General features: G+C 38.4%; 2 protein-coding genes across 2 annotated transcripts; one reads left to right on the forward strand and one right to left on the reverse strand.

Moving 5' to 3' along the window:
• Positions 1 to 3037: 3037 nt before the first annotated feature.
• Positions 3038 to 17724, reverse strand: zgc:113278 (Translocating chain-associated membrane protein 1-like 1-like). Its single transcript, XM_053482869.1, has 11 exons — positions 17420 to 17724; positions 15211 to 15277; positions 14864 to 14982; positions 14054 to 14170; positions 13890 to 13948; positions 12315 to 12399; positions 10222 to 10292; positions 10032 to 10136; positions 9268 to 9411; positions 8896 to 9056; positions 3038 to 8175 (listed from the first exon to the last, which is right to left on the reverse strand). The coding sequence occupies exons 1-11, from the start codon at positions 17537 to 17539 to the stop codon at positions 8102 to 8104; spliced, it is 1122 nt and encodes a 373-aa protein (XP_053338844.1). The 5' UTR covers positions 17540 to 17724; the 3' UTR covers positions 3038 to 8101.
• A 2685-nt stretch (positions 17725 to 20409) lies between these two features.
• Positions 20410 to 23837, forward strand: aar2 (AAR2 splicing factor). The gene is made up of 3 exons (XM_053481982.1): positions 20410 to 21273; positions 21418 to 21647; positions 23508 to 23837. Exons 1-3 carry the CDS (start codon positions 20517 to 20519, stop codon positions 23673 to 23675), a joined length of 1155 nt encoding a protein of 384 aa, XP_053337957.1. The 5' UTR covers positions 20410 to 20516; the 3' UTR covers positions 23676 to 23837.
• The last annotated feature ends 2473 nt before the right edge of the window (positions 23838 to 26310 follow it).

Here is a 26310-nt window from a genome sequence, read left to right on the forward strand (position 1 = left end):
CAACAATGAGAAAACTAAACAGTTACCTCTTTAGACAGGTCAAATTATTGGCCGGCATCAAACAGAGAAATGGTTGGAATTGGGATAAGAACACATTATTAAAACCTGATAAAAATAAAAAGTATTAAGTATTAATTAGTAGTCCATTACGTATTAAAATAACAAACCTAGAAAGAATTTGGAAATCCATAGCGTTTTTATTTAATACTTATTTCACCTGTACATTGTCCTTGCCTACTTCCTGCCTCTGAAACAGGCTTTTCTCAAAACTGCTAGAATGGATTTATCTCATTTTGCTCTGAAATTGATCATGATGTAACCTGATGCAGTGTGTGCTTTGTTTTTTCTTTAAGAAAGAAAATAAAACTAGCTTCACTGGGAGATCATGAACTCTTGTAGGAAATCCCCGCTGAGAAGCTGATTGACAGTTACATATAAAACGAAACAGTTTTAAAGAAAGAAAGTGAAAGTCAAAATATTCCTGCAGGTTTATAGGTATATTTATGATAAACTTAGTGCAGGACACTTGATGAACATGAGATAAATTATGAAGTCAAGCTTTTTTCATCTTGATTAAACCTAAGGTTACAGCTTTACCTCTAACTGTTACAAAGCACTGACACTGGAGACTCCTTCCAGTACAGTTACAGAAATCATGGATTTTAAACAGATCTGTTATCGTGAAGTGTCTGCTTTACTTAATTGAACACACGGTTACTATAAAAACAACATCGGAGGGAAATTGAATCAACAACCTTTTGACCAATCAGAGTCGATGATGAATCAGTAAAGGACCTCTGCTGATTGATGAGAAGCGATTTTGCTCTTTCATTTTCTTAAATCATAAAAATGCTATAACCTCGCCCCTGACTCCACCCACAAACAAATCCTGTGTGACATTTCAGTGCAAACTGTGTCTTAATTCATAAATCCTAATGAATTAAGAATTAATGAATTTGGAATTAAATGCAAATACCTTTCACTCTGAATTACTAAAACTGACTCAACAATTTTACTTCAACATAGGTTTTTTTAACCAAGTAGGCCTACTAGATTGTTCTGGTAACTTTCTATAAAAAAAAAAAACAGAACAATTACGCATGCAAGATGTGCGATTTGGCGATTTTTAATACTAAGATATGACGTCACAGTAGAGTTTACTAAGATATTGTATTGTATAGTATTGGGATAAAATTTTTTTTTTTTTTTTAATAAAACTAAAAAAGAAAAATTTAAATTAAGCGACTGAATGTAGATTTGATGTTCATTTTAATTTTAATAATTAAATATTTTAATAAATATTAATTGTAATAATCTTTAGAGTAGTTCAAGGTTCTATGTTTTTAAAATAATCTTTTTAAATACTAATTATTTTTCATAATCTGATGTAAAAAAACAACCTGAAATAATGGACCCTTATAATATAATCCTTTAAATGATACATTTATTCCTTGAAATGCAACACATATTGGTTATGGTTGGAAAATTTGAATCATTCTGCTGTTGTCATATTCCGCACTATATATTAATTCTAATATTTGTATATTTTTTGTACTTCCCATTATGTAAATTTTGTTATCAAGTAATTTAAATTTCTAATCCCATTGTTTTATTTTGCAAACCTAATTTAAATTATATCTTGATTCTAATTGGTGTTCATATCCATATAATAACTTTTAATTTAAATCACACAAATGCATTGGACCCCCTGCACGTTCTATTCTGAACATGAAGAAAAATCTGATAAATGTATTATTAGTTTAATGTTAGTGAAGAAAAACAAATATTAGTCTTAAAAAAAAATAGCAGTGTCATCATTTATCTTTACAAAGTGATGAATTACCGTTTAAACAAAAGTGCTTGAAGTTTAATCTTTCTTGTGCATCTTCGAACTAATATTTAGTTGTATAACCAGGTTTCTGAGATCTGCTTCACATCTGTGACAATCGTACCACAGGCCACAATTCCTCTGCATTTCTTGGTTTTGTCTCAGAAACAGCATTTTTAATGTCAAGCCACAACTTTTCTATTGGATTAGGGTCTGGGGATCGGGCTGGACACTCCATAACGTTAATGTTGTTGGTCTGGAACCAAGATGCTGCTCACTTACTGGTGTGTTTGGGGTCGTTGTCTTGTTGAAACACCCATTTCGAGGGCATTTCCTCTTCGGCATAAGGCAACGTGACCTCTTTAAGTATTCTGATGGACTCAAATTGATCCATGATCCCTGAAATGTGATGAATAGGCTCAACACCATGGTATGAGACGCATCCCCATATCATGATGCTTGTCCCTCCATGCTTCACTTTTCAGTGTTCAGTGAATCAGTCCACAAAATATTGCCCCATTTCTCTTTGTCTTTTTTCCAACAATGGCTTCACATGGCCGTCTTCTAATAGTAACAGCATTACAGGTAACTTTAGATGTTCTTTGAATCAATTTTGTTATTTTTCGAATGGGAGTTTTCCGTTTTCTTCCAAGTCTTTCCGGTTTTGGTCTCTATTTTAAAGCTTAAAAATGATTTGGTATCATTTCAGCAGAGCAGCCGATCATTTTCTGCACTTCTTTGTATGTTTTCCCATCAACCTTTGAGTGAAAGTACGCTGTTCTTCTGAACGATGTCTGGACAAGCCATTTTACTCAGAGGGAAATGCACAGAACAACCTTTTCTGCATTTATCCTTAAATAAGGGGAACTTGTTTGACGCCTGTTTTTTTACAGAATAATTTACCTCTCTCATTGAACTCCACTGCTTTTATTTTGAACAGACTAATATTTGTTTTTCTTTACTTACATTAAACTAATAATACGTTTAGCACATTTTTCTTCATGTTGAGATTCAGAATAGAACGTGCAGGGAGTCCAATGCATTTAGGTGATTTAAATTAAAAGTTATTATATGATATACACTTTACTCACTTTTGGAGCTTTACTCACTTTTTTCAACACACTGCTATTATTTTGAACACAACTGTATATAAATATCTGTGAAATTTTTCAATTGAAAGAAAATGTAAAAAATGCACGTTGTACTGTATATGGTTGTGTACATGAAATTTTTATTGAAATTTAATAAACATGTTTCATAGAAAGCTCTTCTTGTACAGCGATACAATATTTTTATCGCATCGTGCACCGCTGGATGAAACGACAGAAACGACTGCTAGACTGCAGGGTTAAGCCAAAGGTTTAATTAGAAAAACAAACAAACAAACAAAAAAAAAAACAGCAAACGAGTAAACAGAATTACACAAGATTTGCATAAATACATTGATCAATAACATCTTTAATATAAATGCAATACAACATACAGACTAGCATCTAAACAACAAAAAAAGAGAACAGTGCATTTGTGCAGAAAAAAATAATAATGTACGTGTCTGTGTGTTTAAGAAAAAAGAACAAGAAAAAAAAAACAAGCTTTGGTGCAACAGGAAAATTAAGATCTTTCCAGAGGATGTTTTTTTTTGCTTTTCATACCGTATTTTCTAGACTATTGGACACTTTTTGATAAAAAAACAAAACAAAAAACAAATATCAGATAAATGCTGCAGTAGCCATACGGAATACAAGGAGAAAAGAGGCTTTAAGAGCCATCACATGTGCCGGGTTGATTTATTTTCTCAAAATTTCATGAAGGAGTCTCATAATCTGGAAAATACGGTACTCAAATAGAGAAAGTGATCCGAGAAACCAGAAGTTTTTTTTTCTGCTGTATGAACACAAACTCACTGAAACACACTGAAATACGTCACAAGGTCGACGATTACAGGCAAAGAGTTTAAAACCACGACAAATCACAACCGCAACACAGCGTTTTAGCACCTTTTGCATAATCAGGAAAAAATAAACTGCTGTGGAAATGAATCTTGAATAATTAAGCACAAGAAAAAGCGCCAAAGATACAAATTAAATAAAGCACTCGTAAATCCAGTCTTCATTTAAAGCCTGAGCGATTCTACCCACGCCGCAGCAGACGGGTTTTTTTTGTCCATCCCTGCATTTTTTCGTCCTTCAGATTTCGGCCTCGCACCTTTAAGGTAGAAATCTCTCGTCCTCCTCCCGCGCAGTACAAAAATAAAACTCAGAAACTCAAAAAGGCATAAAAAAATAAGTGCTAAATAAAGGTTAATCTCTCTACAGTTGTTTTTAGCTCTATAAAAATAGTTTATAAATCTAACAAGAAGTCGGTACAGTGTCTCAATATGTTCGCTTACACCGTATCTGCGAGCTTCGGGCGTCAGACAGATGAGACGAGGTCGGCGGTAAAAATGAAAATCTGCGACTTTGCTCCTTCCCTCCTGAGACGCCGCCACGTGAAGGCAGAAACGTGACAATAAGTGGTGTTTATCTGACACTGGCGTGAACACGACAATGTTAACTACAGAGAGGAGGGGAAAAGAAATCTAATAAAACATGACCGCGTCGATATGACACGCGACGAGCAAGACCAGAATTTACTCTAACATTCAGAATTAAGAAAACAAAAACAACAACAAAAAAAAAAACTTAGGACTCCATACAACTAAATGCTTCAAATGTTAAGCTAAAAAAATTAAATAATAATAATAACAACAACAACAACAACAACAATAATAATAATAATAATACACTGGTCAAGAGTTTTCTTGGAGAGAAAGTTACTACATAAGTAACGCACAAAAATAATATATAAAAAAAAAAAAGAAAGGACCACAACCACATGGCTAGTGATATATTAACTGATTAAGGGTGCCAATACTTTTGTGGTCAACACTAAATATAACCTATTATGCAACCTATTCAAACAAATAAAAATATTTTCTCCGTACTATGATGTGAGCATAAAAAAAATACATATCTTATTTGAATACGATTAAGTTTTCTTAATTTCTTTTTTTTTGTGTTACAGGCTTGTCGCAAGATAAACCAAAAGTTCAGTAGTTATGAAAAAAAATTCAAAATAATGAAAAAAATTTTTTACTATTAAATTATTTAGTTTCTCCCTAGAAATTAATGTAAAAAGGGAAAAAAACTGTTGTAAATGAGGTCTGAGGTGGAAAAACAAGATGTGAAGACGACGTCAAAATCACTGGGAAAGAACAAGAGCTCGCTTTTAGATGATTTGGCAAATTCAGAAACGTACAGTATTGAACGAGAGAGAGAGAAAATTTGTATACACAAAAAAAAAAAAAAAAATCACAGAGTAAATAGCTTCACCAAGGCTCTCGCATTCTCGCACACATGCACTCTCGCACACACGACAATTGGTAGATAAGTTCAAAACCAGAAGCTTAACCACATACATGCCCTACCGCATTTGTTTTTCGTCAAATCAAACAAATCAAGGTGCAAAATGATTCATGCGTTCACAACTCAGAAACATGCCAAGTGCACACATAGGCGCACGCACACACACACACACACACACACACACACACACACACAACCCAGGACCATCGGTCCACAAAGTAAGCCCCCAGACACCCGTTCTTCATGACAAAAAGAAATAAAAGCCTGCCACAGCGTGTTGTTATCTTAAGGACACTTGAGAGAAGATTGCAGCGTTTCACTCTAACCAAAGGACAGGACACTGCGTACGCTGGAGTAAAAATAAAAATATAATTGTTTTAAAGCCCCCCCCTTTCATTCTTGTCGAGCTTCAAGAATGTAAACTAAGTAAAAAGTAATGTATAAGGCCTTGCTGTTATTAAATAAGCAAAATAACCTGCTGTGGGATCAGAGGAATAAAACATACTGGAGTATTTTAGTTCTCTATTTAAAAAAGTCTAAGGCAACTGAGCCATGGTGCCAATATTTTAATACACTTTCCACCGAGTGCCGTATCTCAAACAAACAAAAGATTCAAATTTTTTCTGTAGTATCTCAAACAGTGGCTACATAGTGTGTTATAAGTGCATTATAACAGCACTAAGCTACACCGTACGTAGTGAGCGCACAAGGTGAACAGGACACCGTTTTGGAATTGGGTCTAAAGCTCCTCCCACACGTTCCCGAACCACTACTATTGAGACTGTAAGAAAAACCGGATGCAGGGACAGCAACAAAACCTTTGCTACATTGCTGTTTTTGAAGGTTTTAAACATTGTTGCAGACTAAGCAGGAAAAAACAACAACAACAACAACAACATTGTAGCAGTTAATTCTTTGATCGTAGCGGTTGAGGACTTCAAAAGGAGAAAATGCAAGTATTGGGTTTGAACAAACTGTGGAGTGTTTGAGAGGAACGGTAGCATGTTACGACAATTCATAGCACAGTGAAAGGTGAAAGTTGGTAGACAGTTAGTCACGAGCCTGGCACGGGTTGTAATGGAGTACAGTACCAGTCAAAAGTTTGGACACACCTTCTAAATCAATGTTTTTTGTTTAGTGATTTATTCTCTACATTCTAAAGAGCCTTGATGTTTTTTCAAAACTATGAAATAAGATGTATGGCATTAGGTAATCCATTAACAACAGTAACAGTCAGCTGCTATTTGAAGACATGAAGGTCAGTGTTCTGGAACAGATCTCACAAGAACAGTATTGTGTCGAGTGCGTTTGTAAAACCCATCAAGCTCCATGATGATGCTGTTTCTCATAAAGACCTTTCCAGGAAAACAAGACCCAAACTGAGCTCTGCTGCAGAGGAGAAGTTCATTTAGAGTCACCAGCCTCAGAAATCACAGATTAACAACCAGCACCTCAGATTAGAGCCGTTATGAAGGATTTACAGAGCAGAAGTAGCAGATATACATCTCAATATCAACTGTTCAGAGGAAATTATTGTGTGTTTTGGATAAACGCCTTCAGTGTTGTTTTACAGTGTAGAGAGAAATAAATATCAGTAAAGAACATGGAGTTAGAAGGGGTGTACAAACTTTTGACTTTCATGGCTGACGTGTAGCCAGTTTTTAGATAATTAAGGCATGTGAGGTCACATGGGAGTCATTCAACCAGGAACAGTCAAGAGATGCAGTTTGGGATGATTTAGATTACACTCAGGAACAGCTCGGGAACGTGGGAAAAGGGCTTAGATGTAAAATGTAGGATTTAATATTGAGCAGATAAATATCATGTTAATACAAGCTACACAGAAGAAATAGAAAACCTTACTATAGAAATATAAATAAAAACAAACTAAAAACTTTTGCAGAAAAGTTTTAAAATAAAAATAGGCTTAAGTCAGAATAAATAAAACTACATTAATATAAATGACTACTTATCAGTGACTGCACTGTTTCTAGCCCCGCCCATTTTACCGGTTCGATTCTCTTTGTACTTTGCGATGAATATAACACATGTGGGACTGGTTTTTGCTCCTGTATGCCACTGTGTGGTGGAAACGTGCTTGAATAACATAGAATAAATAATTTAAAATCCCGAAGAATGGTGAGGCGCGGCGCCTTCCCGGCCTCTAGGGGGAGCTCTTACATTAGTCAGAATCATGATTTAGATTTAAACAGCGCAATCTGTCATTACACACCTCATGATGCAAGAGAAAAAAAATAAAAAGCGCCAAAATATATATATATATTTTTTTTTTTAAATAAATCTTTCAGTAACTTTTCTGGCAAAAAGATAAGCCCTCTGTGGTTAAGAGCAGGCACTCAAAAACTAACAGGCAGAAAAAATAACTTTTTAACAAAGCCTCTTTTCAGAGAGACATCATGACTGAGGATGAGGATAAACGAGGACAGACAATTTTTAAAGAAGCTCATCAAGCTCTAATAAACAGTAAGGAAGGATAAAAATGGTCTTAACATACGCCCCTGGGGAACACCACTAATCAAACGGTCACTCAGAGCACAAACATAAGCTTGTCCTTCATTCTGTCTTCAGTACCGAGCTTTTTTCAGCTTAAAAGCAAACCTTTCCAAGCACCAGAACGAATCGATTCAATCATTAAATCGTATAGAATTTTAAGGAATTCTGATTAAAAACAAACCAACAACTAAATCCACCCTCCCCCAACCCTCAGATCCCACCACACCAGACTGTTAGTTGTTTGTGAGATTTAACTTTTTTTTCCAGGAAACAGTAAGAACCTTTTCCTTCTAAAGCTGAAGTCAAGAAAGATTAAAAAAAAAAAATAAATACGAGACAAACGATCTCCGTGGCTCTACGAGGTTTTGGATTTTCTGGCTCGCGGTGACGTTTTGTCCTCTGCTTTCATCACACCGTTGACGGAACCTCCTGAAAGACACGAGACGAAAGTAATGGGATTAACAAACAAGACAACTGTCTTCACTAGCTACACAGCAGTTTTAGCGCACGCAACTCAAACACACCAGGACAAAACGGGACTTGCAGTTTATTCACTAATAATAAAAAATATATAATAATAATAATAAATGTGAAATATAATTCTACTTTCCTCTGATTCTAGTTTATTGGACACTATGATGTAGAATTCTCAACGTAAACCTTGTAAAAAACTACTTTAAGACTAACAATTTCCTGCACATCCTGGTTGTATGCCACACTGCCCTCTAGTGCTCAACTCATAATACAGTTAACGTAGTTCTATGCAACTTGGTTTATGGATCTGTAGCGTTGTATAAGATCGGCTTATGATTGTGATTTATTACTAAAAGACACATGTATATTCTACACATTTACCCACCTTACTTTATACGAGATCATATAGAGCGGTAATAATTACAGACATCTGCATGTTATATTTCCTAAACCACTGCAATATAAATAAAAATAAATCTACATTAATCAAAAAAAATTATTTTATGTAAACTAAAAATCCAAATGATGGAAATTTTAGAACTGGAGAATGTACAGTACAAACGGAAACGGTTCCAGAATCGAGATGTCTGTGATTCTTCTGTGATTAAACACTTCTACACTACGTGTTTGTTCCTCTACACTGAGACTGGGGAAGGGTTTCGGGGACATCCTCACCCCGAGACGAGTCCTTTTTGCCCGGTTTGCTCTTGGGACTGACAGCCTTCTTCTTGCTGCTCTGCACCTGACTCTGCTCTCTCCACTTCTTCAGCTGGAAGTTAATAAACTTCCACATCATCCAGGCCTGGGTCAGACAAATGGCTGAGAGACACGTCATCCTGAGCGCAGACGACACGAGAAACACCAAACACAAACACACATTAAAACAGGAAGTGCATCATGCCTCAGCATCTGTTAGAGAAGACTCACTTCCCCGTTTCTGTCCGGTAAAAGCTGCAGATATTCACAAGACAAAACCCTAAACTCTTAAACGCTGAAAACGTTTGTCCTGCGTCTCCGACTGAAACTCTGCGGACGGAGAGACTCTACCTGACCGTGAGAACATTGAAGTTTCCCTCAGACAGAGAAAAGCCCTGGTTCTCTGTACGGGAGAGTCCGAAACCAAACGTCAGGACTGAGAGGGTCAGAGTCAGGAGACGAGCCATCACGAAGAGCAGAGCCCACAGCGAGAACCTGAGAGACAGACAGAGACAGACAGATGTTACGAGTGTTATTATTATGATGATTATTATAATTATTATTATTAACCTTGCTTTCCTTTTTTTCCCCGAATAATGTTCATGAGTGTCACTTTATCTTAACAGCACAGCAAAATGTCTACTCTTTTATTTTATAAATATTTATTATTTTATTATAATATATACTATTTTATTTTTATTATCTCTCCTTTTTTTGCTTATTATTATTAGTTTTTATATTATTATGATTTAGTAGAAACACTCAATGATTATAATTTTAAACGTCTGGATTTCTGGTTTAAAACACTTCCAGTAATTATTTATAAAAATCATTTTATCAGTGTATCAACTCCACTAACACTCACTGCTTTGACTTTTTTACGATAAAGTTAATGTTATTTCTGTTAAAGCCTTCAGAATAAACATCACTCAAAATGTCCAGCGTATTTACGACTCCTGAAACTGAAATCAGACAACCAGGGGTCGGGTAGGGGGTGCTTAGACACGAGTGGCATTCAGTCGGCTCAGTACAGAGAGCGCGCTCTAAATCAGTCTCAACAGAGGAGTAAAGAAATAAATGAAGAGCTGGTGTGGAGGTGGATGAGGAGGACACACCCCTTCTGCTTGTTCTCGTTGCTGAAATACAAGAGACGAGACGCGTGAAACAGCAGCTCCACCAGGTAGTGAGGAACCAGAAGAACCAAACCTAGACGGTGAAGACTGGCAGAACACACACTTGTCAGAATTATAAAACATGGTGAAACGTCTCAGCGTCCTTTCCTCCTGAGAAACGTGAAGGACTTACTTGAGGACGTAGGCACCGGTGATGTGGAAGATGTAAAGGCAGATGTAGTAGAGCTGACGAGGAATGTCTTCCTGAAGACACAGAGACAAGAAAGACACGTGATGAGTTCCTCTCACCACTAAACTATCAATATACGCAATAAACTGTGATCATTTCCTTTTTTGCCATAAAGATTAAGGAACACAAATCTCTCACACACTCCACTACATCCCACAACCAATATCTGTACTTTCTACAGTGGTGTGAAAAAAGTCTTTGCCCCCTGTGTGTGAATAAGTGTTGAATTTCCTGAAGGAGAATGTCTGGCCATCTGTTTGTGACCTCAAGCTGAAGCGAACTTGGGTTCTGCAGCAGGACAATGACCCAAAGCACACCAGCTGGTCCACTTCTGAATGGCTGAAGAAAAATTAAAATGAAGACTTTGGAGTGTCCTAGTCAAAGTCCTAGTCTCTGAATCCAATTGAGATGATGTGGCGTGTCCTTAAAAAGCGGTTCATGCTCGAAAACCCTCCAATGTGGCTGAATTACAAAGATTCTGCAAGAAGAGTGGACCAAAATTCCTCCACAGCTCTGTAACAGATTCACGGCAAATTATTAAAAACGCTTGATCGCAGTTGCTGCTGCTAAGGGCGGACCAACCAGTTATTAGGTTTAGGGGGCAAACACTTTTTCACAGAGGGCTAAACCATCATTTAAAAACTGCATAACGTGTTCACTTGTGTTATTTTTGACTGACATTTACATTTATTTTTAATTCTTAATTAATTAATAAATTCTATTATACCTAGTTGTTTGATTTGCCTTCCCTCCTTAAAACACTCAGTCATGTAGCAGGTGATTTAAATCAGAAGTGGAGGTGCTTTGAGACAGCGATGAAAGCAGTGCGGTCACAGTTTGGAAGCAGAGAGAGAAAGAGGGATGAGGGCACTCTTACACTATGACTTAAAGGCCACTGTGAGCTAATACACACACTGTATGTTTAATACTTAAATAGATTTTTAGGTGAGTACTTTTGTACTTTTCCTCTAGTAGAGATGTACCTGGAGGACTTATTACTTAACATGTTTAACCTGGGATATCTCTGCTTTTATTCAAGTACAGGATTTATGTACTTTGGCCACGGCTAATCTCACAGACCTGAAACATTACATACATTTTGCGTAACTCAGTAAACACATGCAAAATACACCAGCGCTAATAACACTATACAGTGGAACTCTATACAGTGGAACCACTCTATACAGTGGAACCGGATTACAAGCATAACTTGTTCCGGAAGCGGGCTCGTATTCCAAAACATTCATAAACCAAATTTAATTTTCCCATAAGAAATAATAGAAACTCAAATTATAGGTTCTACAGCCCCAAAAAATAAATAGATAAAAATAATTAATACAAAATATGAAGTAAAAATAAAACAAATTACACTTCACTTTACCTTTAAAAACAAGTAAAAATAAATCCTGAGGGATAAGTGTTTACGTTTGTGCGCGCAGGCGTAAAAAAGTAGTCATCTCCTCTGCTGGGTCTTAGTGCTTGCAGAGTTTCTGTGTAAGGCAGAATGTGTGTTTGTGTGTGTGTGTGTGTGTGTGTGTGTATGTATTCACCCAGCAGGGGAGACGATTACGTGATGCTCGGTGTCAAGTCAAGAAGCGCACGCGTGATACATGACATTCAGTACTCATAAACCAAGACAATGCTCGGTTTGCAAGTCAAAATGTATTAAAAATCTTTGCTCATCTTGCGTAACACTCGTAAACCGCGTTACTCGTAATCCGAGGTTCCAATGTATAAAAGCTGGGAATAACAGTCATGTGATGTGATATATTATACACCAGTTAGTTTCGACTGAGTAATCTGATTGGATGAGAGGCGTTATTTCACGAGTGCTGATAATAGACAGTAACAGCACTGTGACGTGTAACTATATGTATGACTGGGCGTGTCCCAGGGGTTGCTAATGACACTAACTGTGGGTCTCAGTATGGGTGAGAGTAGGTGTGTACGGTCTGCAGTACTGAGGAGAGAGCAGATATAATACAGTATACAGATCCAGAACATATACCCGGGAGGACGTTCAGTCTGGTCGTTACCTTTCTGACTTTCTGGAAGTAAAGTTCCGGCAAGGCGTGGAACCAGTACGCCATCTGACAGATGTAGAAGAACTTCACCTGAAAACTGAGCCAAAAAGGAGATGTGTGTGTGTGTTGGCTGGTTTATGAAAAGAAAGGCACATCTCACTTTACAAGCAGTTAATTTCTTTATCAGCCTCACTGATCAATCTTGTGAATTTGTGTTCTTGAAGTAAAAATAATAATAATAATGAAGTTGAGGAATGTGTGAAGGACACAAGATAAGACAGAATTTCTAGTCATAGGACCGCATACAAATAGAAGTAAGCTTTCTGATCACACTGTAACTTTAGATGGCCTTTCTGTTCCATCAAGTGCAACAGTAAAAGACCTCGGTGTGATTATAGATTCCAGTCTTTCATTTGAAGCTCATGTAGATAATATTACCAGGATAGCATTCTTTCACCTCAGAAATATTGCCAAGATAAGAAATATATTTGTCGCTAACCGATGCAGAAAAACTAGTTCATGCTTTTATCACCTCTAGGTTGGACTATTGTAATGCCTTACTGTCTGGTTGTTTAACTAGGTGCATAAACAAGCTTCAGCTAGTCCAGAATGCAGCAGCGAGAGTCCTCACTAGAACCAGAAGATATGAGCACATCACGCCTATCTTATCTTCACTCCATTGGCTTCCTGTGAAATTTCGCATTGATTTTAAAATACTACTCTTGACATATAAAGCATTAAATGGTCTCGCGCCGCAGTACCTGAGCGAACTGCTAGTGTCTTACGATCCGCCACGCCTACTTCGATCAAAGGATGCAGGCTGCTTGTCAGTACCGCGTGTTATGAAAACTACAGCTGGGGGCGGAGCTTTTTCTTACAAAGTCCCAAAGTTATGGAATAGTCTTCCAAATAGTGTTCGGGACTCAGACACAGTCTCAGTGTTTAAGTCCAGGCTAAAAACCTATTTATTAAGCCTATTTTTTTTTTTGTAAATAGATTTAAAAGTAAAGTGCCCTATCGCCTTATCATCCAGATTTTGCGAGTTTTTGGAGAATTGGCCGAGCTCTCTCAGAGGGGAGGGATGAGAGGTACTTTGTGCTCCCACATTAATTACGGCTCTACAGCCAATCAGGGGCGTCTGTGAGCTCACGCAAGCGGAAGGAGCGGATAGAAGTGATTAGTTGGTTTACATCTCGGTTCCCCCTTGTGTCTGCGTTTCCTTCTGGCTCTCCCTTTTAGTTATGATGTCATAGTTCGTCCTGCCGGAGTCCCTGCTTGCACTCTGCACTTAATATATATTCACGCTTGACTGTGACCAGACCTAACTGTTATCTCTCCTCCTCTGCTCTCTCTCTCCCTCCCTGTTGAGCTACACAGGTCGCTTCTAATCTAATCACTTTGATTCATACAGAGTTTATTTGTGAAATGAGTCAAATAACCCTAAAAGGAGTGGACATGTATTAGTTAGCCGAGTCCAATAATTTATCCCCTGAACACGACCGACTATATTCGGTGAAGTGATTTAATTAATCCTATCCTCTGAATGTAACTGTGAGCGAGGTCTCCCTGTGTGATGAACAGACTTACGCCATGCGTGTGTGAGGATACCCCTCCCACAGGAACGTCGAGTTGGTCACGAACTCCTCCTGTACAGCAAGAAATACACACATTTACTCACTCACTCGCTCCAGGTTCACAGACAGACGGATGTGGAGGAGTGAAGTGTGTGAGCGAGTGTGTGTGTCTCTTACCGCCGTCAGGATGCTGCAGCCCCACACGAAGGACGAGAAGTAAAACGCCGCCAGCTGCCCCGACTCGTTAAACTTGCTGTGTTTCGTTTTGGACAAGTGCAAACGCCGATTTATTTTCTGTAAGGATTCAGGAGAAAGTGATTAGTGCTGATTAATCTCTCTCTCTCACACACACACACACACACACACACACACACACACCTCTCTCACAAGCTTTGTTAGGTTTATCCATGCACATTCTATGCACAGCCGAGAGCAAAAGTTTACACCCCCAGTAAAAACAAAAGTAAAACAGTTTACAATCCAAGATGGTGAGGAATATTCATTTTTAAACCAATGTGTTCATTAAAGTTTATACATTAATCCTTTAAAAGTAAAAAGACCAAAAACATATGTGCGATGTAATAGACCATATTCTAAGAATTTAAGAAAAAGCTAATAAAAATTATTTAATAAATGTTTACTGTTTTCTTTAAACAGTTTTTAAATAAATAAAAAAATTAAAATGTGATGAAGCTTTATTATTGTAATTGCATGAATAACTCTGGCGTAATTTTGAATTAGTTGCCATGACAACTCGACATGCTCAGATTTAAAAATATATGATTTTCTTTGGTAAAATGATTTAATTACGCAACTGAGCCTGTGTAATCTCGTGTTAGTATTTTGCTGATAAAGGCGATTAAACTAAAACACATTGTGTGTACTGCAGATAGATTTTTTTTTAACGGCGTTGAAGAGGCTGTGCAGCCGCGTGCTGAGCGTCAATGAGCAGATAAACATTCTGTAGAGAGTAAGAGCGAGACTCACGTCCAGTACGTACTCCTGGATGAGAGCGTGCAGGATGATGGCGATCAGCAGGTAGAAGAAGACGGTGGCCACGTCTCTGGGGCCGGACTGGTACAGGTTCACCTGCTCCACCTTCTCCTCTGGGCTCGAGAGAATTATACACAATCAGTACTATACAGTGGAACAAAAACACACTGAAGAGCAGGAAGAGGAGGAAGATGAGGTGAGCTTACAAGAGCAGCAGAACAGGAGAGACGAGAAGGAGAGACGAGGAAAAGAGGTGTTTATGAGGAGAGGAGAGGGGCAGAACAAACCAGGAAGAGGAGAAATGGGAGGAGGGGGGGTGTACAGGAGGAGAGGAGGTGTACCTGTAGCGGAGGTCTGCGTGACGTTGTACTGCACCGTGATGAACATGATGGCGAACTTGGCCGTAACCTGCGACCATTTAAACAAACACAAGTCAGAAAGTCAGTTTATTTTTACACGTAGACTGAACATGGCTGCAATACTTCATTACAGAGGATAAAAAGCTCCTAAGAAAACAGTTACACAGAGTTACACACGGCTGTAAAGGACCGTGTACAGCTACAATGAGCTACAAACGGCTTCACAGCGCGATACAGCGCTCCAATCAATCACAATCCAGAAGAACTCGGGCTGATGAAGCTGCACGACCCCGATATTCTCCAACAGATAAATCAGTCCAGGTCTCACAAAGAAGTAAAATATCTGTGACACTGTGGATAATTAATTAGTGATCATTTTTTTGTTCCTGTCTGATGAACCTGCAGCTGATAAATACGTAAACGAGACAGGAAATATAATTCCACCCACCTGCCCGAGTCTAAAACTGATTTACTGTCTGGGAGAGAGACGGAGTTCGGTATGAAATCGATGCGTAATCTTATTTGCATCTTAAAAAAAAAAAGAAAAAACGTCAAACTCATTTACCCTTGACTGAGAGAAAAAAAGACAAAGCAGAAAGAGGCGGAGTCAGGGCTGGGCGGGGTTTTAAATCATTTAGGTGCTAGGAATATTCCAGAACCCAAAGGATCGATTCAGTGATGTATAGCGTTTCTTTTGTATGCCGGTTCATGTATCACCACACTGACTCCAACATCAATTTTTTAAATCATTCCTACAGGTGATCTAAAATATTCACACACTGTCAGGCAGAACAGTTTGTTTAGAATTTTAACTAAACCTGAAAAAAATTAAATCATATCGCATTGGGAAATTAATAAAATCGTGATAGTTACAGAATCATAATACATCCCGATAATACCTTATCAGCCGGTCCCTCGTGATTCCCGTCTCTAGTAGTATATTATTTATTATTTAGTAATCTGATTGGACGAGAGCTGTTAATCCACCAGTGCTGATAACAGACAGTAACAGCATTGTCAGGTATAACTCTGTGTATAAGTCCCAGGTGTTGTCCAGTGGTTAAAGACACTAACTGTGTGTCTCAGCGTGGGTGAGAGTAGGTCTGTACGGTCCGCAGTACTGAGGAGAGAGCAGCTGTCTGACTTTCACTTTCAGTAAGAACACACATCTGATAACGTTATGGCGTCTTAAACAACATCCAGTCAGGGGACGGTTTCACTCTACCATGAAGACGGCTCTGGCCTCGACAGGTGTCTCCAATAACTACCTGGACTCCATATTAACAATAATTAACATCAACTGTTATACTGAACTTCCAGCCTCCTAACACACAGTATGAGTGCAGATCAATCCCTGCTATCCGTTATCACCCAGATGAGGATGTGTTCCCTGTTGAATCTGGTTTCTCTCAAGGTTTCTTCCTATAACCATCTCAGGGAGTTTTTCCCTGCCACTGTCGCCCTCGGCTTGCTCATCAGGGACTAACAGACCATTCTGATTCACACACACTCACATCCCATACAAACTTTACTTTACAATCGTGTAAAGCTGCTTTGCGACAATGCCAACTGTTAAAAGCTCTATACAAATAAAACTGAATTGAAAATCCCTCTCTAATTCCTGATCAAGGGCACTACTTGGAGTGTGGAACAAGAGAGTGTACTAACATACATAGTGCACTAGCTTTCCATTTAACACTATTTGGGATTCGACCTCAGAACCCTAAATAAGTGTAATAAGTGTAAATATAAAGTAGATCTGGTGAGTTTCTCAGGACTGTCCATCATCTCAATGGTTTATTCTCCTCACCTTTCATCTACAGAGTTTAACACCACGCTCACCTCCTGTTAATTACACTAACTGTCAGTTAATTAGTCCAGGTGTGGAAGGATTATATGTGGGCGGAGCTAAATAACTGGTTAAATAAAGAAGCAAATTATAATCTGTTGATAATAAATGCTGTTTGTGGAACTGTTGTATAAAAGTGATATGACACTCGAGGGAGTGCTGTTGTACTGAATATCAGCACTGATACCTTCAGCACTTAGACTGTACTTATATGTGTGTATGTGTATGTGTGTGTGTGTGTGTGTGTTTAGCAGCTGAGTGTTGTATTCATAGGAAGAGTTTGCTGATGCCCAGGTGTAAATCCAGCTGTGTGTGTGTGTGTGTGTGTGTGTGTGTGTGTACCTCGAACATGAGCCCCAGCAGGATGATCATGGCCACACAGGAAATCATATCTGCGTGATTCTGGATCACAAACTCATGGCTCAGGATCGGAGGACTTTTGTTCTTCTTCCTTAAGCCCATGTCTCTCTGCTGTCTCTGTCTCTTTGTCCCCCTCTCTGTCCCTCTGTCTGTCTGTCTGTCCGTCCGCAGTGATAAACCCGAGCCTTTTCTCTAACACATTAAACCCCGGAGCGGCCAGTAAATCAGCCCGAGGCTCCAGACTCAGAGTTCAGCAGGAGTGCAGAAACACTTGGTATTCGTCTAGAGCTCCGACCGGAAGCTGCACCCGCTACCGGAAGTCATCAACGGTCACGATTTACAAAACAAAAGTATCGCTTCAATATTAAAAGTCTTTGATCTAGAAAAAAAAAATCGAATAAAAAATTATTATTTACACACACACACACACACACACAGTAGGGTATGTAGTGACATGCTTACACGACTGTTTGTGACCTAAAAAAGGAAATAAGAGAGGCAAATGGCATTTAAAAATAATGTAAAATATAAAATCTACAATTAAAACCCTGTATGATTCATTCATTTCCTTTATCCTAATAAATTATTTTCATTTCTTTAAGATTTAAAAATGATATCGACATCATATGATATGATGGTATATAATCACATCGTTTGTAATTATACTGGAACATTCAGGTCAGGAGGAAGATCAATATTTTATAATCAGTTTAATCTTTATAATTGCTAAGTTTTCTATTTATAAATGTAAATGTAATAATTGTACACACACTGTATTTCTTGTTTTTAAAAAATGATCAGATACAGTACTCATCCGACTCACTACAGTATTAAGCTTTTAAAAAAAAACAAAGCAATTAGAATTTTACATTTATTTGAGTCATACAGTATAGGAGACAGTTTTAGTTTTTATTTCTGGTGCTCTTTCACACTGTTCAGAAGCAAACAGTTTTGGTTTCTTTACCCACAGCCATGGACATGAAAGAACACAAAATTATTTTATTTATTAACTAGTGTAAAGAGTTTGTAGAAAGAGTTAAAATGTTAAAGCTAATAATAATCTGCTGATCTTTAATGTAATCAGTGATATTATTATTATTATTATTATTATTATTATTATTATTATTATTATTATAATTATTATTATTTGAGGTTGAAGCCCACGTCCATGTCTGTGTGTCTCTCTGTACAGCAGAACTCTCTGTCTAACTTATTAATACAAAGAAATCCCATTCTGTAAGGTTGAGTATCTTACGCCTTGTTTACACTAAGTTGTCCTTCTTTGGTGCTCAGACAAATACACTCCCTGTTCGGTAATCGGAGAGTGAATCACAGATGAGAAATGGAAAAAGTAGATCAAAGGATAAAAATGAAGTTTTGTCTTAAAACCACTCCAGCGTGTTAAAATTCACTTATACCACTTCAGCGCTGTTATTTCAGCCAAAGTGAAAATATGAACTAATCCCAGTCAAAATATTCACTTTATCTTTTCTAATTAATATCTATTGGTGCAGGTGTTTGTTTACATTGAGACAGTAGCGCATTAGTAGATTATTTTACAGTAGATTATTAAATCCCACACATAACTGTTCATAACATCACTTTTACTCCACATTTAGATTCACTGATGGTGCAGATTAAACTTCAGACAGAGATCTAAGGACTGCATAATAGATTTCGTAGTGTTTATGTGGGGAAGGGGGACAATCCATGCTAGGGGTGCATTCTGGCATAACATTTACATATAGGCATTTGGCAGACGCTCTTTGCCGTTAGTTGAGCAGCAGTTAGTTGACCGCACACCCCATTCGTAGGTAATAGGTAGCACACAGGCGTTATTTTTTTATTATCTTAATATATGAAAACTTAATAACTCGAAAAAAAACTAAATATTAAATATAACTAAATATTTTCATGTCATATTTTTTTACCTTAACATACTGTATATTTAATATTTATATATCTTAAAAGACATGACAAATCACAATTTAGAAAGCATCGTTTTTTTTTGTAGTTTAATATTTATGAAATATTATATTATGTGTGGTAATCTGTTCAGTAAATTTGATTTTAATATAATTTCTAATGTAGGCTGTGAGCATTAAAAAGCCCATCAATTTAATAATAATAATAAAATACTAAAAATAACAAGTGAAAAAAATATTATTATTATTATTGTTATTATTATTATTGAGAAAGTTGCACAGTTTTACAGTTAAGTTTTAAAAAACTGTTTAAAATTAAATTACATTAAAATGAATAAATTCTGGCCATGTGACTCTTATTGTGAAATGTTTCCGGTTTATGAACCAGGAAGTTTATGTGAAGTCCGCGTTCATAAACTTGAACACATTGTTTTCGCCGCTCTACAGGACACTGATGCTTTAAACTCCGTATTTATACATGTTTTGGTATTTTATTATTTTATTTATACTTCAATATACTAGATGCCTGTATGTCTATTATTATTATTATTATTATTATTATACTGCTTTATGACTTATTAATTATAAACACTAATAGCCAGGACAGCTTGTGTGGAGATAAACACATGTTTATGTTTATGACGTAATACGTAAAGCGATATTAATATTAATGATAATAATAATAATAATAGGGATGTGAGTCACCTCCTGATACGATATTATCACAATTCCTCAGTGAAGAATCAACTAAAACTGCGATTCTATAAGTATCACAATTTTATAAATATACCAATTATTTATTACATTTTCTCCTCGATTTAAAAAATTTAAAAAGTAATTAAATCTAGTCCATTATTTTTCCTATGTAAAACCCAAGCGCCCACTACAGACTAACTTTAAGTCTAATTTTCTCACCGAGAAATAAATATTCATTATTTGAAATAAATTTAATTTACAAAGACCTTTAAATATAAACATTTATTAAGTTCTTCAAAGTCTAAATATAAAGAACATTCTTGAAGGTATTAAAATAAAAAAGAAATAAAGAGTGAGTTGCCACAGTTTGTTTTTGTCTCTGCAGGACTCTACTCGGGTTTTCCTGCGGAATGAAGAATAAAGCGATCTGATCGACCTCCCCGTGTTCCTCCTCAGCGATGTCCGGAGCCGAAATGGACCCCGAAGTGGCGTTAGGACTGTTTGAAGAAGGAGCCACTTTGGTGCTCCTCGGCGTTCCTGAAGGAACCGAGCTCGGTCTGGACTACAAGACCTGGGGCGTGGGTCCACGATTCCGTGGTGTTAAGATGATCCCTCCGGGAATCCACTTTCTCCATTACAGCCCGATGAACCCTCAGGGAGGAGAACTGGGTCCCAAACGCGGCGTGTTCCTCTCGCTGAAGCCCCGTCAGGTCCTCCTGGCCCACTGGGACAAAAACGAGGAGGATTTGGACTTTTCGGCGTCGGAGAACGCTGACGAGGTTTCCCGCGTGAGGGCCGGGCTCCGTGAGCTCGACTCGTACCTGGGGCCGTACCCGTACGACACGCTGAGGAAGTGGGTGTCTCTGACGGATAAACTGAGCATGGACCTCGCGAGCGCGCTGCAGCCTCTGAGCGGACGCGTGTGCGCCTTCAGCGATGTGATTCCTGAGCTGCAGCTCACACACACCAAAGATCGGACGGAGCAGAACCTGCCGCGGAACGACACGCTGTGCCAGAGCATGAAGGAGGGGCTGGATAGACTTCCACGCATGAAGCAGAGAGAAGGAACGGAGTTCCGGTTCTCACAGATCCCTCAACACGCGTATCCTCCGGGAGCCACGCCCGCTCAGATTACGCAGTGCAGCATGGATCTCAGCTACAGCCTGAACCTCCTGCTCGAGAAGCACCACAAGGAGCAGCCGCTTAACGTCCTCGGTACATGCCCGTTACACTTCCTTTTCAAAGTATTGGTTGCTAAGCAACGCAAATCAGTGACGATTGAAAGTTATACCGTGATGTTTATCATAGTTTATGTGCAGAATGGATTGAAGTGTGTGTGTGTGTGTGTCTGTGTTTTAGGCGAGCTGCAGTTTGCCTTTGTGTGTTTCCTCCTCGGGAACGTCTACGAGGGGTTTGAACACTGGAAGCAGCTGCTGCTTGTCCTCTGCAGGAGCGAGGAGGCCATGAGGGAGCGCTCTGACCTTTACCTGGGCCTCATCAGCGTCCTCTACCACCAGCTTGGAGAAATTCCACCAGACTTCTTTGTCGATATCGTGTCCCAGAACAACTTCCTCACCTCCACCTTACAGGTACAGCGAGTCACGGAGACTTTTGAGAAATATCTACAAAAGCACATGGCTGGGACTCGGCAGTCTCCTACCGATACCATATTATCACCGCACTATCGTGATTTTATAACTATTCCAATTCGATATTACATTTCTCCCTGATTTTGTTAGCATTTTAAAACTTTAACGAGTAATTAAGTGTGTCTCGTTCCTTATAACATCACTTTTCTCACTTCAACCGAACTCAGCATTCAAATACTACAAACTAACGTCGAATACAAGAGGATGAATGTGTGTAAATAGTCACGACTTCCGAACATTCGAGTTACAAAGTTCTGCAGATACAAATGGACCGCGGTTCTAAAAACATTCATAGATGCGAACAAATTGTGGAAGTAAGTCACATGTATTGTACAAAAAAAATAGACACTGCAATACACCAGACACCAATATTTACAATTATCTATAATATTTTCAATGTTTAAATAAATGTCTAAAATATCTAAAGTCCGGTATATTGTATATATGTGTGTGCGCGTGTGGGGGTGCGGGAGAACGATGAGTTCTCAGTCCAATACAGTGCAAAACAGCTCAGAGACAAAATGGTGTCCCCTCACGATTTAAAGTTGCAGAGACAACACTGTTACATTTCACTGTTACATTTCACATATTCGTGTCAAAGGTGTATAAGACTCACTTTATCAGAATTAAGAACAAATCGGACTTACAACATACTCCTGGAACAGAACTCGTTTATAAGTCGGGCACTATGTCTGTACAATATCAGTGTATAGTGTAACCTCGGATTGCGAGTAACGCGGTTTGCGAGTGTTCCGCAAGACGAGCAAAGATTTTTAATATATTTTGACTTGAAAAACGAACAAGTCTTGGTTTATGAGTACCGAGTATCTTGTATCACGCATGCTCCTCTCTGTTAGTGTGTCGCTCAATCAAGTGTCATTAGCAATATTCCTTGTCTATTTTTTGACAACACAGTCTTTCCGTTAATGCCTGTGTGTTTGTGTGAAATTTAAATAAGAGAGGAGAAAGGTTTACTGTGTAAGATAAGAAGGGACAGGCTGATTCATCCTCTTACTTCACTCACACACACACTCACACACACACACACACACACACACACACACACAGCACCTGCGCGCATCAACGGAAACACTTATCTGTCGGGATTTATTTTTACCTTTTTTTTAAAGGTAAAGTGTGGGTTAATTTGTTTTATTTTTTACTTTATATTTTGCGTTAATTATTATTTGTATTTATTTTTTAGGGCTGTGGAACGAATAATTTGAGTTTCCATGATTTCTTATGGGACAATTCGATTTGGTTTACGAGTGTTTTGGTATTATGCAAAATGTACTTGTTAATCATGTTTAGATATTCAGACAGTTCTCCGTGTGTGTGTGTGTGTGTGTGTGTGTGTGTGTGTACACAAACAAAAAAACAAAAAAAACATTCTTTGCTTTTGTTATTTTTTCCATGTGTGGAATGGCTAAAGTTTAAACAAGCTAATTAGATCCCCTCCCCCTAGTGTGACCTTATATAAGAAGAGCTCCTCCCCTCTGGAGTCGTGGCTTAAAGTAGCTCACTTACATCCACACTTAAAGAGCACACGTAAAGGAGGAGTGAAACACAGCGATATTGATGGATGAAAAAAATCCATTATCTGAGGGGTATTTCAGCTGGGGCATACACACACACACACACACACACACACACATTATGGGCAGAGATCTAAGACCTAAATGAACTTCTTAAAAAAACAGTGAAACTGTGGGACTTTTAAAGCGGAAATGCAAATGTAGCATCAGCACACATCATTTCCTTCACTTTTTTTTTATTTTATTTTCTTCTTCTTCTGTTCAGGACTTCTTCCAGTTCGCCAGTTCCCCTGGCATCAACTCCACTCTGCGCAAAAGAGCAGAGAAGTTTAAAGTCCATCTAACCAAGAAGTTCCGCTGGGATTTCGACGTAGACCTGGACGAGTGTGCGCCGGTGGTGGTGGAGCTTCCAGAAGGTGTCACTCTCGACTAAGAGTCTCAGTGTGTCCTTCAGGTCCTGCTGAGGAGAGCGTGAAGGTTCCTGGTTCACACATGGACTGATCTTTTCATCATTATCATCAGCAGCAGCAACAGCACTTTCTGTCATTTAAACACAAAGCTATGGTCTGGCTACAAATAAAATATTTACACAGTATTTCAGTTTTCACAAGGTTGCTTAATTTTTCTTTGAAGCTGATGTTCCTCACAAGGTCTAGGTTCTTATAGCTAACATGTCTCTTCAAGCAGAAAGGTTCTACATGCTGTAGGGCCTAACATCTTACACCCCTTTTCCACCAAAGTGAACCAGGTGCTAGTTCATGTCTGGTACTAGAGCTGGCTCAATAGTGGATCTCCTGAAAACTGGCTTTGTTTCTCCATGGGCTTCAGGTCACTACGTCACTGTGTATGTCTGTGTACAGTACGTCTCAACTTTCCCTTTTTTTTTAACATTAAATTAAGACAGAATGACTGTACCTTACTGTATGGTCTTATTAATACCTTATAATCATTAATAATAGAAAATACAAAAAGTAGAATAAAATTAAATGTATTTGTGTAATATATGTAAGACGTATGTGCTAATATTAAAGAAACGTAACTGAGAACATAAACTAACAAATGATAGCAAAATAAATATTTTAAATAAGTATAAATATATATAAAATGAACTATGTGTATACGGTATGTAAGCAATCTGAAGTCATGTTCAGGGCAATGTACACTTTTACCACTAGAGGGCAGAGCAGACACACAACGAGTGCAAGATTTAAAATGACTTTATTTGAAGACTTCTGTGTAATATTTTGTGACTAAAACCCACACATACACATTCTGTTTATAAATATATTACATAAAGGCTGTTTCTGAGAAACGTAGGTGCTTCGCTGACCCGCCGATCCATTCCACATTCGCATCCTTTCACACACCCTGACATGACGTGTGTGAGGAATGAAGGCCTCGATGAGTAGGAGGAGATGAGAAATATCGGAAATGGTCTTTAAACAGGACATCAGGGCTCGTTCCCATCCCGTCATTGTGACACCGAGCGTTATAATGAATAGAGATGTCATCTCCGTCGTCTTTTTCAGGATTGATTTGGCAGCAGCGTGACGGCAGTCATGAGCTCCGTCACGGTGTGGGTGCAGAAGAAACTCGCACCGCCTGCTTAATTACCCCAAAGTCCAGATTCATTCATGGATTCCTGACGAATGAGCAAATGAGAAACAGCAAAAAGCCGCTTCTGACTTTTCTATTGTGTCCCTCCTTTCACATCCTCCCCGTAAGGTCCACTTCCGACACCTCGTCCTGCTCCCTGTGCTCCGGCCTCAATGTCCTTCAGTGTGAAGCAGTGAATGGTCCGGCTTTGGATTGCAAATCAGATTGACATCCGAGGCTTTTTTTGTACTTTAGGAATTCATGGCTGAAAATGGAGCGGCATCGCCTGTGAGATAAAAAAACAAACCAAAAAAAACTCAACAGTGAGCGATTAGTGGATTCAGAAACACTACAGCACAGGTCAGGTTCCGTCCCTTCACAGCACACGAACAACAAAGTGAAAAACAAAAACAAAAAACAACCCACATACTGTAATCAAGTAATAAATAACAGACCACAGAGTAACAGACTGACGTGTAGCGGTGAGGGCTGTAGAGCTCGAGAACAGTTTAAGATTTTAGTCCTGATTTAGGGTTTTAACAAATATATTATTCACGTTGTCTTTTTGCTTTTACGAAGTGTGACACAAAGTAACACTCTTCTTCTTCTAGGGAACTGATCAATCATAAGCAAAGCAAACTAGTCAAAAAGTTACAAAGTTTTAAAAAGCATAAAAAAGGTTCTGTTTCGATCTTGACTATCTAAAGACACAATTCTTACTCAATCTGCTCTGGACTTGGACTTGACAGAGACGGTCCTGACAAACACCCACATGGCCCATGTGCAGGGTGGAGCTTTTTGTTTTGTTTTTTATCCCCATGATTCCTCGTGCTCCCAGAGCCGTTCTCTCACAGTCCTGGAATACACTCCGTCCCATCAGTGAAGAAGAAACCCTCCATAGATGTGATCCTCTGGTGATTCAGTACATTCAGGTGGTCAGCTGACTTCATTTTATTGCCCCATAACGTTACTGAGTCTAGACCTGAGTAACTGATCAACCCCAGATCATAACACTGTCTCCAGAGGCTTGTACAGTGGACACTATGCATGATGGGAGCATCGCTTCATGTCCTTCCCTTCTCACCCTGACACGCCCATCACTCTGGAATAGGATCAGTCTGGACGCATCAGGTCACATGACCTTTCTCCATCAACTCCAAAGTCCAGTCTTTATGATCCCTAACAAACTGAAGACTTTTTTCTGCTGATTCTCAATAGCGAGTGGATTTATTATGGACACACAGCTGTTTAGTCCCGATCCTGAGTGTGTGTGTGTGTGTGTGTGTGTGTGTGTGTGTGTGACACATAGAAATGCTCTTACTTTGACTATTAAACACAGCTCTGGTTTTTGCTGGACATTTGTTTTTTACCATGCAACTAAAAGGTTTCTTCACCCAGTGTTTTAGAGATCTCCCATCATGCTCACTCAGAATGATTTTTTTTAAAAAGGACTATTTTCATTTCTTTTGGTT

This window comes from Clarias gariepinus, chromosome 22, assembly GCF_024256425.1.
Source record: "Clarias gariepinus isolate MV-2021 ecotype Netherlands chromosome 22, CGAR_prim_01v2, whole genome shotgun sequence".
NCBI lineage: Eukaryota > Metazoa > Chordata > Actinopteri > Siluriformes > Clariidae > Clarias > Clarias gariepinus.

What these genes read in the sequence shown, in the direction of transcription:
- aar2 (XM_053481982.1), top strand. Translation starts at nt 20,517, where the DNA reads ATGTCCGGAGCCGAAATGGACCCCGAAGTGGCGTTAGGACTGTTTGAA. An exon ending in GCAGCCGCTTAACGTCCTCG is followed by an intron (nt 21,274 to 21,417) that starts GTACATGCCCGT and finishes TCTGTGTTTTAG; the next exon opens with GCGAGCTGCAGTTTGCCTTT. An exon ending in TCCTCACCTCCACCTTACAG is followed by an intron (nt 21,648 to 23,507) that starts GTACAGCGAGTC and finishes TCTTCTGTTCAG; the next exon opens with GACTTCTTCCAGTTCGCCAG.
- zgc:113278 (XM_053482869.1), bottom strand. Translation starts at nt 17,539, where the DNA reads ATGGGCTTAAGGAAGAAGAACAAAAGTCCTCCGATCCTGAGCCATGAG. An exon ending in TGCTGGGGCTCATGTTCGAG is followed by an intron (nt 15,278 to 17,419) that starts GTACACACACAC and finishes AAATGGTCGCAG; the next exon opens with GTTACGGCCAAGTTCGCCAT. An exon ending in TATCCTCACACACGCATGGC is followed by an intron (nt 12,400 to 13,889) that starts GTAAGTCTGTTC and finishes TTTTTGGCTCAG; the next exon opens with TTTTCAGGTGAAGTTCTTCT.